General features: G+C 40.0%; 1 protein-coding gene across 1 annotated transcript in view; it reads right to left on the bottom strand.

The window, feature by feature from the left end:
* LINGO3 (leucine rich repeat and Ig domain containing 3) overlaps positions 1-11845 on the bottom strand; it is a 184303-nt gene extending 172458 nt beyond the window's left edge. The window contains exon 1 of the mRNA XM_073596372.1: positions 11585-11845. Coding sequence (XP_073452473.1) covers positions 11585-11633 — 49 coding nt within the window. The 5' untranslated portion in view covers positions 11634-11845. The remainder of the gene's footprint in view (positions 1-11584) is intronic.
* Positions 11846-12321: the final 476 nt, after the last annotated feature.

Raw genomic sequence — 12321 nt, 5'->3', positions numbered from 1 at the left:
GAAACACACGGGTCCCAGAGGCAGCAGGGAGCATTCGTATTGCGTGGCGCGACTCGCGCATGCGCAGTAGGGAACCGGGAAGTGAAGCCGCACGGCTTCACTTCCTGATTCCCTTACCGAAGATGGAGGCGGCAGCACCCGAGGACGGAGAGACGCTTCGGCCTCGGGTGCCGACATCGCGGGCGCCCTGGACAGGTAAGTGTCCATGTTTTAAAAGTCAGCAGCTGCAGTATTTGTAGCTGCTGACTTTTAAAAATTTTTTTTTTCCGCGGCGCTCCGCTTTAATAAAGGATTTTTGTTTTGAATTATACTCTCCTATGTGTTTTACTTCAAAAAGGACAGTTTGTTTGTGAGGATTCAGGTACATTTCAAATATACAATGTGAAATGAACAAGGGACACCAAAACCAAACAATCTCTTTGAGATTAAATAATAAAAGATATCAATGGTGTTGGGGTAACCTGACACACAAAACACACCCAAAAATATTCTTGAGTAAAAATAAAAATAACATTGAACAAAGATCAGCCTTGGAAAAAATCCAAACATTAAATAAAAAAAAAGGCTTAAAATCCAAAAAAAAAAAAAAAATAAAAAATATAAAACTGTCAGATGTGACAACTAATAACAATATATTCAGGGAATCCCACTAAAACAACACAAATAAAAGTTTGTGAGAAGTGTGTGTGAATACGAGCAGCAAAACGACTTAATTCTTGTCACATTATAAAGAAGAAGAGAGTGCGCTGTATTAAACCATTTTGAACATTGCAGCGTGACGAAAGTGCTGTATCCATTGCGAACGCTAAGTTTACCAGAACGAGCTGTCTCGTGTTGGAATTTCTTCTGAGCATGCGTGGCACTTTGTGCGTCGGAAGAGGCCACACACGGTCGGAATTGACGCGATCGGATTTTGTTGTCGGAAAATTTTATCTCCTGCTGTCCAACTTTGTGTGTCGGAAAATCCGATGGAAAATGTCCGATGGCGCCCACACACGGTCGGAATTTCCGACAACACGCTCCGATCGGACATTATCCATCGGAAAATCCGACCGTGTGTACGGGGCATAAGTCTTCAATGAATTGCTGATTCATTGGAAGATTTCCTTTTTTTAAACTCTTATGCCCCGTACACACGGTCGGATTTTCCGATGGAAAATGTCCGATCGGAGCATGTTGTCGGAAATTCCGACCGTGTGTGGGCTCCATCGGACATTTTCCATCGGATTTTCCGACACACAAAGTTTGAGAGCAGGCTATAAAATTTTCCGACAACAAAATCCGTTGTCGGAAATTCCGATCGTGTGTACACAAATCCAACGGACAAAGTGCCACGCATGCTCAGAATAAATAAAGAGATGAAAGCTATTGGCCACTGCCCCGTTTATAGTCCCGACGTACGTGTTTTACGTCACCGCGTTTAGAACGATCAGATTTTCCGACAACTTTGTGTGACCGTGTATACGCAAGACAAGTTTGAGCCAACATCCGTCGGAAAAAATCCTAGGATTTTGTTGTCGGAATGTCCGAACAAAGTCCGACCGTGTGTATGGGGCATAAAGGTTATCACATGGAATCCACCTATTATGAATAATCTTCATTACGTTAGGAAATAATTTGTTAAAACTGGTTACAAAGGGAATACAATTGGATTGATCTTTTCTCCTCAAAAATCTCTCCACCATCGTTAACCTTTTCAGTTTTTTTTACAGAATCAGATACAATCCTATCCACCCACATCAGTTGAGACCTAGACTGTCGAATGGACAAGTTGGAAAACCTTTGTCGATCAGTGGCTGTAGGTGCTGATCAGTGCAGTCTGACGGGGGGAGGGGGGCTGGTGGAATTCCTCCTTCTACCTTGTTTGTGTGGATGGAGGAGTTTGTTCATTCTTAATTTTTGTTCAGCCTGCTGGCTGTATGAAAGAAATAAACTACTCATCTATTGCCAGCTTACAGTGGTTCTAAAGTCAAAATGTTTTTTCCCTGCATTAAGGTAAAAATTGCACCACTACATGTTTTACTTAGCCCCATCCTTAAACACTTGGCTCCTGTCACAGCTCCAGTACTGTCTGGGCTGCAGTGCCCCTCACTTCCTGCTTTCACAGGGCTGCTGTTTATCAAACTCCTGTTAGCGGGGGCATGGCTTGCCAGCGCTGTGTTTGTGTCTAGGGACACACACACAGCCCAGCTTGGAAGCATGCATGCATGTGTGCCTCCATAGCACCCAGCTTGCTAAGGAAGCATCTGGAGGAGGGAGGAGAAGACAGCACCAGTAGGGAAATTCCAGAAGAGAACAGGTAGAGTACATCTTTTTTATTTTAACCAAAAAACAATATTCTTTAGTATCACTCTAAGGTCAATGATCCAATCTGACTCAAAACATATCTACAGGTATGTCTCTGATATAAGACCTTTGCATTGATACATATGACCTTAATATAGCATCTAAATCATGGCTCAGACGAACAAACATGGAATCCATTCCCAAAACTACTGGTCACTCAGGAGGGCATGCTGGATACTTAAGTACTTTTGGTAAGATATAACAAAACTATGTCTGTAGAAGTCTCATCACATTCTCATCAATGATGGCCTTTTCAATGGCTTTGTGAGCCAACCCCATAATGTTTCTGTATATGTCAAAAATGGTCACTATCTAATCTACGATATGTCAGAGTATCAGACAACATCACATAGGCTTCATTAACATAGAAATCATAACCCATGATAACAGTGGCCCCACCCTTATCAGTTATTTAGCTGACAAGGAAAACATCCTTCACTACTTCTGTTACAAATCGTTCTATACTTGGGTGAGTTTGGATGAAAATGGATTTGAATAAACTAGGTGCAATTAAGTCTGTAGCTCACAGTCTTGGAATGCATCTTAAGAAGATCAAATAGGTGTTGTAGAAAAAGGATGTTTCAATCTGATTCTAAAAAAAATCTCTGACGTTCCAATTCTAATTTAAAAAAAATAAAATAAGGGGAAATAGTAGTCGGACAAAATTAGTTCCAATTCAAATACAGATTGTTGTTCCCCAGTAAGGTTAAAAGAAATTAAATATTTATAATTAGTGATTCACTTTTAGGGGCTATCTACATTGGCCTTGAAATGTAACTCCCTTCTTGCCTCTATTTTCACCTACCTCTACTGGTCCTTTTATTTATTTGCTTTGAATTCTTATTCGTAGAGGAGTGGTCTATATAGGACCTCCTCCTACCCAGTCCTCCTACACCATATTGTCCACCACAATCCTATATAGACTACTCCTTTTATCTGTACAGGAGTGGTTTATATAGGACCTCCTCCTGCCCAGTCCTTCTACACCATATTGTCCACCACAATCCTATATAGACCACTCCGCTTATCTGTAGAGGAGTGGTCTATATAGGACCTCCTCCTACCCAGTCCTCCTACACCATATTGTCCACCACAATCCTATATAGACCACTCCTCTTATCTGTAGAGGAGTGGTCTATATAGGACCTCCTCCTACCCAGTCCTCCTACACCATATTGTCCACCACAGGATTGAGAACATTGCCACTGATGCACATATCTAGTATTATAATCTGCTGCATCTCTCTGGAATTTTAACTTTTTTGTGGCCTCTTTTACCAAACAACAATTTTCAGGTATCTTATGTATCAACTTCCTGACACTTTTCAGGGCTTGGTGGTTTCTTTAATCATTTTGTATATGCATTCATTTAATGGCAAAACAAAACAAATTGGTAGAGGGTTCTTTGGGAGAGGAAGAATAGTGCATTCCTATATTTGGAATTTGCTTAAAGCAGTAATAAGGCGATCAAGGGGAACAAACTATATCATCCATACAGTAGGTACTCAGACTTCATGGTGCATTGCATTCAATGCCCTTGTCAACTTCTACATGTTGAACAGACCAAAAGATAGGATATTTTCACATAAATCAGAAATTCAAAGAGGACTCACAGATCATGCAATGGCCACACATCTTATTAAAGAACATCATACAGTGTCCCATTTAGGTTTTCAAGTGATTGATTCAAATCCAGCAGAGATAGGGTGGTGACAAAGAAAGATAAATTATTGTTCAAGGGAGAAGCATTTGAAAGTTAGAATGCTCACACCCTAGAGATCCCAATAGAGAATTACAATTTTCTTTTGTAATTGAATTACTTTCTGTGTTTTTCTTTTCTTTTCTTTTTTAATTTGTTAATAGGTAAAAGAGTGGTGTTGGATGTCTGCAGGGAACTGATGTAAATATGCATATAATTTGTGAAATATTTGATTTTTTGCTGTGAGGAGTGGCTTCACAGTAAAGTGTTAGTTGTTTTGGGCTAAAGGAAAACTTGCTCGACAATATGAATATAGGATTCAATATATAGTTACAACTAACATTGGCAGCTACAGCTGCCAAATGGCATGAAATTTGTTAAGGTGTGCTGGTGATGTATATTCAGAATCCCCTGCCAGGTTCACTTGTTCACTACATGTTGGCTTAATGATATTGTGTTTAATGTTATCTGGAGGAGTAAAGCTGTGACATACAATATATCTAGAAGTTCTCCTTTAGGCCAGTTAGTCTATCTCAACTTATTCTATGTTATTCTGCTAAATTGCAACCTGGATGGGCAGGATTTGGTTTGAGATGTAATTCCACAAGTTGCCCATCAACTTGCCCTCCTTCCTCTGATTGGCTGGCATAAACAAAGCTCTGTTTTTTTTATTAGAGGAGATGTATTAGAGAAGATGTATATCAATAATAAGTTAAAAAAATGATACATGCAAGTGCTCCTAGCTTGAATAGGAGCCATATATGGCTTTAAAAGGTCACTATAAATTGGAGTTGCCCTATTTCTGTAATGCCATTTTTGATTATTTAAAATAAAAAAGCCATATTTTAAGACCTGGGTGAAGATGAGAAGTATTGTGTACGCTAAGTAGGATCCTCTGAACTGGTGAAGAGGTCTTCATCCTTGTACCAGGCATCTTATTAAAAGTAAACAGAACCAGTATAAATATAGAATTATATAAAAGTCTTTCCTTTTTATTAATAACAAGACGTTCTTGAGCATCGGTCAAGTAATTTTGCCTAGGTTCAGATGATGTCACCAGTCTGCTGGAGGCAATAGGAAGCATCTCCTCAGTCTTCTATCCTTAGTGATCAAAGCATAACATTGTAACTCTGCCAACTCACAAACTTAGAAGCTGCAATAGTTGGCTGGTCTGATCAGACATTTGAGAACACAAAATAACTGAACAGGCACCAGGATGTACCTGATTTTGTCATCTCTGAACCACCATCTGCGTTCAGAATGTAGATGCTAACCCTGGATGATGCCTGAACAAATATGGTGCCATCTCCTCCTTCTGGAGGAAAAGAGCAGATAAAGGTATTGTCAAGGAGAGTGCTATGAACTTACATATTACTTTGCATACATGCACTAAATATGAAAAATACATTTAATGCTAGGTTCACTTTAAGTGTTAGTTAAGTGAAGAAATAACATATTGTTAACATTTTGGTATCACTCACAACGTAGAATGAACAAAAAACCCCATCAGAAACACAAGATAAGCTTACAAATCAGTGTAATATGTGACAACTATTGAATGTTCATTTGATCCTGTTGTACTTTCTTCTCTATTGCTCTGTGCTAGCACTGATATTCTTTAACAGCAAACACTCTAGGTGATATATACTGTATTTACCATTTTATGATGTGAGCAACGGGTTTCCTCAACTATCCAATGAAGGTAAGAAAAAACTAGCTTCCATTTGTATTTATTTTAAATTCACATTCTAACGTCTACCATAAATGAACTGTGATTTTACATATTAATTGTCTATTGTGCCATATTGCAATGGTTATTTACATGCAGATTTTAGATGTTCTGCACAGAGGCTGCTGGTATATCAGCACTCCTTGTAAATGCTGTGAGAAAATCAATAACAGCATAAGCTATCTGGAGATAGCATTGTTTTCAGTCTACTGACAGAATTCTGAACATAAACTAAAGCCTTGTACACACGATCAGATTGTTGGCCAACAAAGCAGCAGCCTTTTGTCTGAAGGGCGTGTTCCGGGAACTTGTCTTGCATACAAATGGCACACAATTGTGGGGCAACAAACACAAACGTAGTGACGTACTACGTAGTATTTCAGCTCTTGAGCGCACCCTTTGGGCAACTTCTGCTAATGTCTGGTGAGCATTGATTCCGAGCATGCGTGTTTGTACTTTGGACTTTTGTGTGACGGACTTGTGTACACACGATCCGAAAATCTGGCAACAGACCATTGTCCGCCAAAAATGTACTAGTCTGCTATCCAACATTTGTTGGCGGAAAGTTGGACAACAATTTGATGGAGCGTACTAACGGTTGAGTTTTAGGCAAACAGTCTGTCATCACACAATTCCCTGCCGAAAATCCAATCGTGTGTACGAGGCTTACACTGAATAAATAGGAGGAGTAAAACACAATCGCTGTGCTGCACTCCTCAGTACCTGCTGTTATTTATGCCTCTAGGGCATGCATAAAAATGGACACAGTTTTTTTTTTGTTTTAAAGCATTAGCACATTCTGGTAACATTTTTTCATATTTGGCTTATCACATTAACACATCTACTGTATCCATGAAAAAAAATCTACCAACTATCTTTAAAATAATGTATTTTCCTGCTTAAACTGATTGGGTGTTCACCATGACCACAGGTTCAATGTTGCAGAGAACTTTTATTACATTTTCTAGAGAGCGATAAAACCTTATCAAGGGTAAATAATTGATTTTATAGATTCACCTAGTGTTTCTTATGGAGGACCCTGCCTCCCACGTTTTATTCATTCCCACGCACATATTGTCAGTAGCTCTGAGATACTGCAAATAAGGCTTTTGCACCCAACTCCTACTATGTTCATAACTTCCCTAAATTGCAAGGGGAGGGGGTGTATGGCCGCTAAACACGGAAGGATCTAGGCAGGTGAATATGCCCTGATTGGACTGCCAATATATATACAAAATTAGCTTATGTTTCTACAATATACATTTAGGAAAGTCATTAAAATATTACATTATGCAGCAAAAACTAATTTATTTATGTTTATCTCCAAATTGACAAGCATAAAAATCAAGAACTGCAATGATACAACTTTCATGAATAAACTGACATTCAATGTCCCTGTTCATGAATGAAGATTAACAACCATAGACAATTCCTTAGTTCCTCTGATGAGCCTCATGATTACACAGGGAAATTTTAGTATGTAAAAACTGGACATAACAACACAAAGCATACAACCACAACATTGCACTCCAACTCTGCCTCCTAAAGTGATATTAGTGCAATTTTTTGTAAAAGAAGATGCAGGACTTATCTAATATCGCTCTAATATTTTTTTCTCCTCTGTGCTTTCTCCTTATACTATCCCCTGGCCGCATTGCCGCACTTCAGGTATTTGGGTATCTCCTGTGCCTGTTGGTCCTATGGCCTCCCACTGGAGTTGCACTTCATGCACGCAACTGTTTTGCACTACAAGCTTACCTGCAGCCCCTCCCAGCAACACATACAGGCAGAATGAGAGACCACGCGTGGTTGTAGGACAGCATGAACAGCTAGCACAGAGGAAAAAAATTGCAAAAAGAAACAATGAAAGCATGTAATCATGCTATTAGGATCTCATTTTCCAAGAAAAAACAAGGCTTTAATATCACTTTAATAGGAACTTCATTCCCACCCAGCATGTTTTATTAACCCTCCCTGTTATGGTTACTTGTCTTCAATTCATATAGTTACCTGCCCAGCAGATCCAGCTTTGTCCTGATGCGATCCACTGTTCAGGTGTCACTGCCATCTTGATCCTCCCCAGTGGTCGTGGTCTCATTGGCTCTTCAGGGTTCAGCCAGCTGACCCCTAATGACATATGCCAGCTCTGCCTATGGCTGCTGTTTGTCCCTACTCCCCTATGTCTGCAGCCCTCTGGGATATGTAATAGGGATTTCCCAGGAGGCTGTGGTAGAAGGGGCATATCAATCCCACCTAGACAAGAATAGCGGCGAGCTGAAGGGGGTATATAAAACTAAACTAAAAAAATAAACAAAGAAATCTGCCATGTATATTGTGGAGAGAGGAAAGAGTGTAGGGACGTAAAGTCACTCAGGGGAGTAAAAGTCCATATTAGGTCATAAATTCCACACTATAATTCTAAGTGTAAATTTATTACATTATTATTATTATTATTATTAACATCATTATTTTTATACAGGTTTTCTATAGCGCCAACAGTTCACACAGCGCTTTACAAAATGATTACATTTGTAAAATAATAATTTTATTTCACCTGTAATTGTATTAAATTAGCTTAAAAAACATGACCTGGCGGTGGTATTTGAGGGCAGATTAGGGAAAAACGTCACTACTACTATTTTGTACTGTGCTGTAACCTACCTAGCATATGAAATACTTTCTAAAGTTAGTCTTTATGTTTGGTATTTTGAATGCTCTAAGATAAATGGAAATATCCAATGCCGTTTACACACGAGCGGAATTTCCGACAGAAAGAGTCTGATGGGAGCTTTTCATCGTATATTCCGACCGTGTGTATGCCCCATCTGACTTTTTCTGTCGAAAATTCAGACGGATTTAGAAAGAGAACATGTTCTATATTTTTCCGTCGGAACAAATTACTATCGGAAAAAACGCTCGTCTGTATGCTGTTCCGACGCACCAAAAACAGACAGAAGCTATTGGCTACTGGCTATTGAACTTCCTTTTTCTAGTCCCATCGTACGTGTTGTACATCACCGGACGGTCGGAATTTGGTGTGACCATGTGTATGCAAGACAGCTTGAGCGGAATTCCGTCGGAACTCCGTCGGAAAAACCTTCAGAGTTTATTCCGACGGCAAAACCGGTCGTGTGTACAGGGCATAAGAGTTGTTGAATAACAACCTTTATGATACTAGCAGAACTATATAAAGAACATTACAGCATTAATTGATTCTCAGTAGCATGGAAATGGAGGACATGTCAGCCACTTGTTCTCACATATTCAATACAGTTGACACAGCTCAGTTGGTAATCCCTGTGCATGAATTTTAACAGTGGGTTACTCTGTACTTTGTGGCATATACTGTCAAGGCCACATGAATATGTAATGGATCAAAAATTACATATACTGCTTTTATTTCACTAAGTTCTTTGTTAAAGGGGAACTTCACCCATGCCCATGAATTTAACTTTTCATACATCGCTTACCTTTGACGCACCTTTATGCAGAATAAATATACTAACAAACCTAGTGAATCCTGTGCTGTCCTTTCCTCACTTGTCACTCTTTTACCGCATGTCCCATCCCACGGCACCATCTTCAAATAGGAGTGGAGAGGAGAGGAATAGGAGTTTTCTCTTCCCCATTTGCACAGCTGGTCTCCCGATGATGCTAACTTAATCCCATGCATGCGGGATTGCCCAGCAACGACATTGTGTCACCTCTTGTACACTCATCTGTTTAAAATAGCTTCTCCCCCCAGATCTCATGAGAGTCTTTTTTTATCAACAGATGAATGTATTGGCCACAGCGCATGAGTGACATGGGGCAAATGATATCACATGGTTCATGGCATGCATGTGCCAGGTGCCAATACACTAACCTTGCTCAAAAAAAAAAAAGTATTTCTCATGCTCCTAAACTCACAATATGTGCAGTTTAGAGATGAGATCTTCCTAGAAGGCACTGGTGATGTCGCCGATGTTACCAGTGCTTAAAAAGAACCAGGAAGTTGGAACACAGCAAAATTACTTTGTTAAATAATGAACAGGTTGATGATTTTATATCAGCATTCAGAGCTGCATGCTCATGTAAAATGTAGTAAAATGGGGGAAAGGTCCACTTTAAACCCATTACTTCATAGTAATTAAGTGATATATAACCTTAGAATCTTATGAGACACTTATACTGATGACATATGGGTGATTTTCTTGCAATAATCACCCCTCCTTTTGTTACAACAATTTATGGCTAAGAAAATCATAATGATTTTCTATGGGATTGCTAAGAGTAAAATTTTTAAAGAGTTTCGTCAAGCTGTGCTGAGGTTCATCAGTATTTTGGATCAGCGGCAAAATCGCTAGCGACAGTCACTCTTAATGCTTGCACCAATTGCTACGCTTAGCAACATATAGAGCGATTTGTAGCAGCGCACAACCTAATGGTGTAGCAAATCACCAGCGACTCTAACAATAAAATCACTAGTTACAAATTGCTGATAAATCACTGTTCATCGCTGGCATTAGCAATTTGAAGCAGCGATTAAACTCTTAAATTAAATAAAAAAACTGCACATGTGCCATGACCTTTAATAAACTATGCATACACAAGCCAAGTCCTTATAACATCCTTAAGTTTCATTTACATTGATGGTGGTCTCTAAAAAGTGATCTGCGATACTGCTGCCTCCTGAATGCCTGTTTTTTTTTCTGCCAAACTGATTTATAATGGGAATACTGCACTACAACTGCATGCCAAGCATTTGGCCTGTCATTGTGATGCAGCCCCATTCACTTGAGTGAGTCACATCTGGTGGCAGTAGTGCCCACTGACTGTGACACGCGGCATAGTTTTTGCCCTGACTGCGCTAGTAGGTACCAACCTGGGAAGCAGCCATGTTAGCTTGCAACTGGGCAGTCAGGAGGCAGTAGCACTTCAGTTCAATTGCCTATTTTACCGCCCCCTCACTCCTGGCCACCCATGCAAACTTAGTCTTAGTTGTACTGAGCCGCATCTGCGAGAGAATGGCATACCAATGCTATCAGGCTCTCAATGTAATATAAAACTGAGCATGAGAGACTGTTGTTAGTAGACTGTGTGTGATGTAATGTTCTGACTGTCTGTGAGCATGGCTGTTCTGATCAATGTGCTTATATATTCTCTTTGGAGTCCACAATACTTTTAGATAATAAAATATTAACAATATAAACGGTATATATTTTAGGTTGCGTGCCCTTGTTGCAAGGATATGGTAATATGTCCATGTGTGATCATGTGTGATGCACTGCTAAATAAACCTATTATTTGTACAAGCAGTAATTAATAATCTAGGAAAACACTAATACTAATTGCATATGTAGCGATAAAGGCAAAGAAGTCAAAATCTGGCAAACTGTGTATGGAGAGTACCATAACCTGAGTGCAGGATAAGGGAAAACATTTGTAAACACTGATCTTCATAAAGGCACCATTCATGCATTCCTCCACACTGCTCACAACCTGCTCTATGAAATCCCAGCCTTTTCCCCTAACCTAACCACCCTAAAGTGTCTGTGACAACCAAAGTCTTCTTTTTTTCTTGAATGTGATCATTGCACGGTGCTAGTTTCAGTTGTGCCATTGACAAACATTGCAGGTTCTCCCGTCACATCACACTGCAATTCTCCACACCACTCCAGAATAATATGCTGCAGCTCTAGTCTTTCAACTAATAAAGCCCTAAACCTAGATTTATACTGCATGTCAAGGCTGCAGTGCAGCTGTGTATATAAGCAGAACATTTTGTCAGCCCCCCCCCCCCCCCCCCAATGCATGCAGCCCTGTTCTTACCCAACACACTTTGAGGTCCAAGGTTCACTGAGCTTGTAAAGCCTTCCATCTGCTCCTCATCATCTCGGTTAGGCTGTCTCCTGTCATGTCAATGTGGTGGCTGTGTCCTAGTATCTGGGCTGTGCGTCCCTCCTCCCAGTCACTGTGCTCTTTTCCTTTGCTGCTCATACAGAACATGCGTCTCAGCCAGTGACTCCCTCTCCTGCCCTCCCTCCTCTCTTTTCTTTCCCCTCTGTCTATTCTCCTCTCCCCCTTCTCCACTTACCTATTGTCCTCGGTCTCCCTCAATGCTACCTCATTAGCTTTCAGTCACACTGCATGCACTGACGCTAAGTAACTGATTATTGGAACTTTGTAACGCTGGGTGGGAGAGGTGCACGCTCTCAGGCTGCACGCTTGAGCTTCTTTAAGCGTTTATAGAGTCATTTTTATGCGATTTTTCAGGCATTCGTTTTATTTTTTCATTTTAGCCAATGGAAAGCTAGTTGGTAGGAGGAAAGGCAAGAAATTGCAAGAAAAAAGAATGTTTTTTAGGTGCTTCACAAATATGTGACTCAGCTCCAATAAGTTCATGCACTTTAGCTTTGAGCTTTAAGTGACACAATGCTCAGGTGTGAACAGGCTCCAGAGGATACAATGGGAATCCTTATGTGGAATCTTGAATCAAGAAAAGTGCTTCCAATTGCTCAGTTGTAAACAAAGCTTTAATCATGTGTATCTATGGTCAAAATGTAAAA

This window comes from Aquarana catesbeiana, linkage group LG01 (assembly GCF_042186555.1).
Source record: "Aquarana catesbeiana isolate 2022-GZ linkage group LG01, ASM4218655v1, whole genome shotgun sequence".
Classification (NCBI taxonomy): domain Eukaryota; kingdom Metazoa; phylum Chordata; class Amphibia; order Anura; family Ranidae; genus Aquarana; species Aquarana catesbeiana.
Note: the sequence above shows the minus strand (reverse complement) of the source record. Positions and strands in the feature narration are given on the sequence as shown.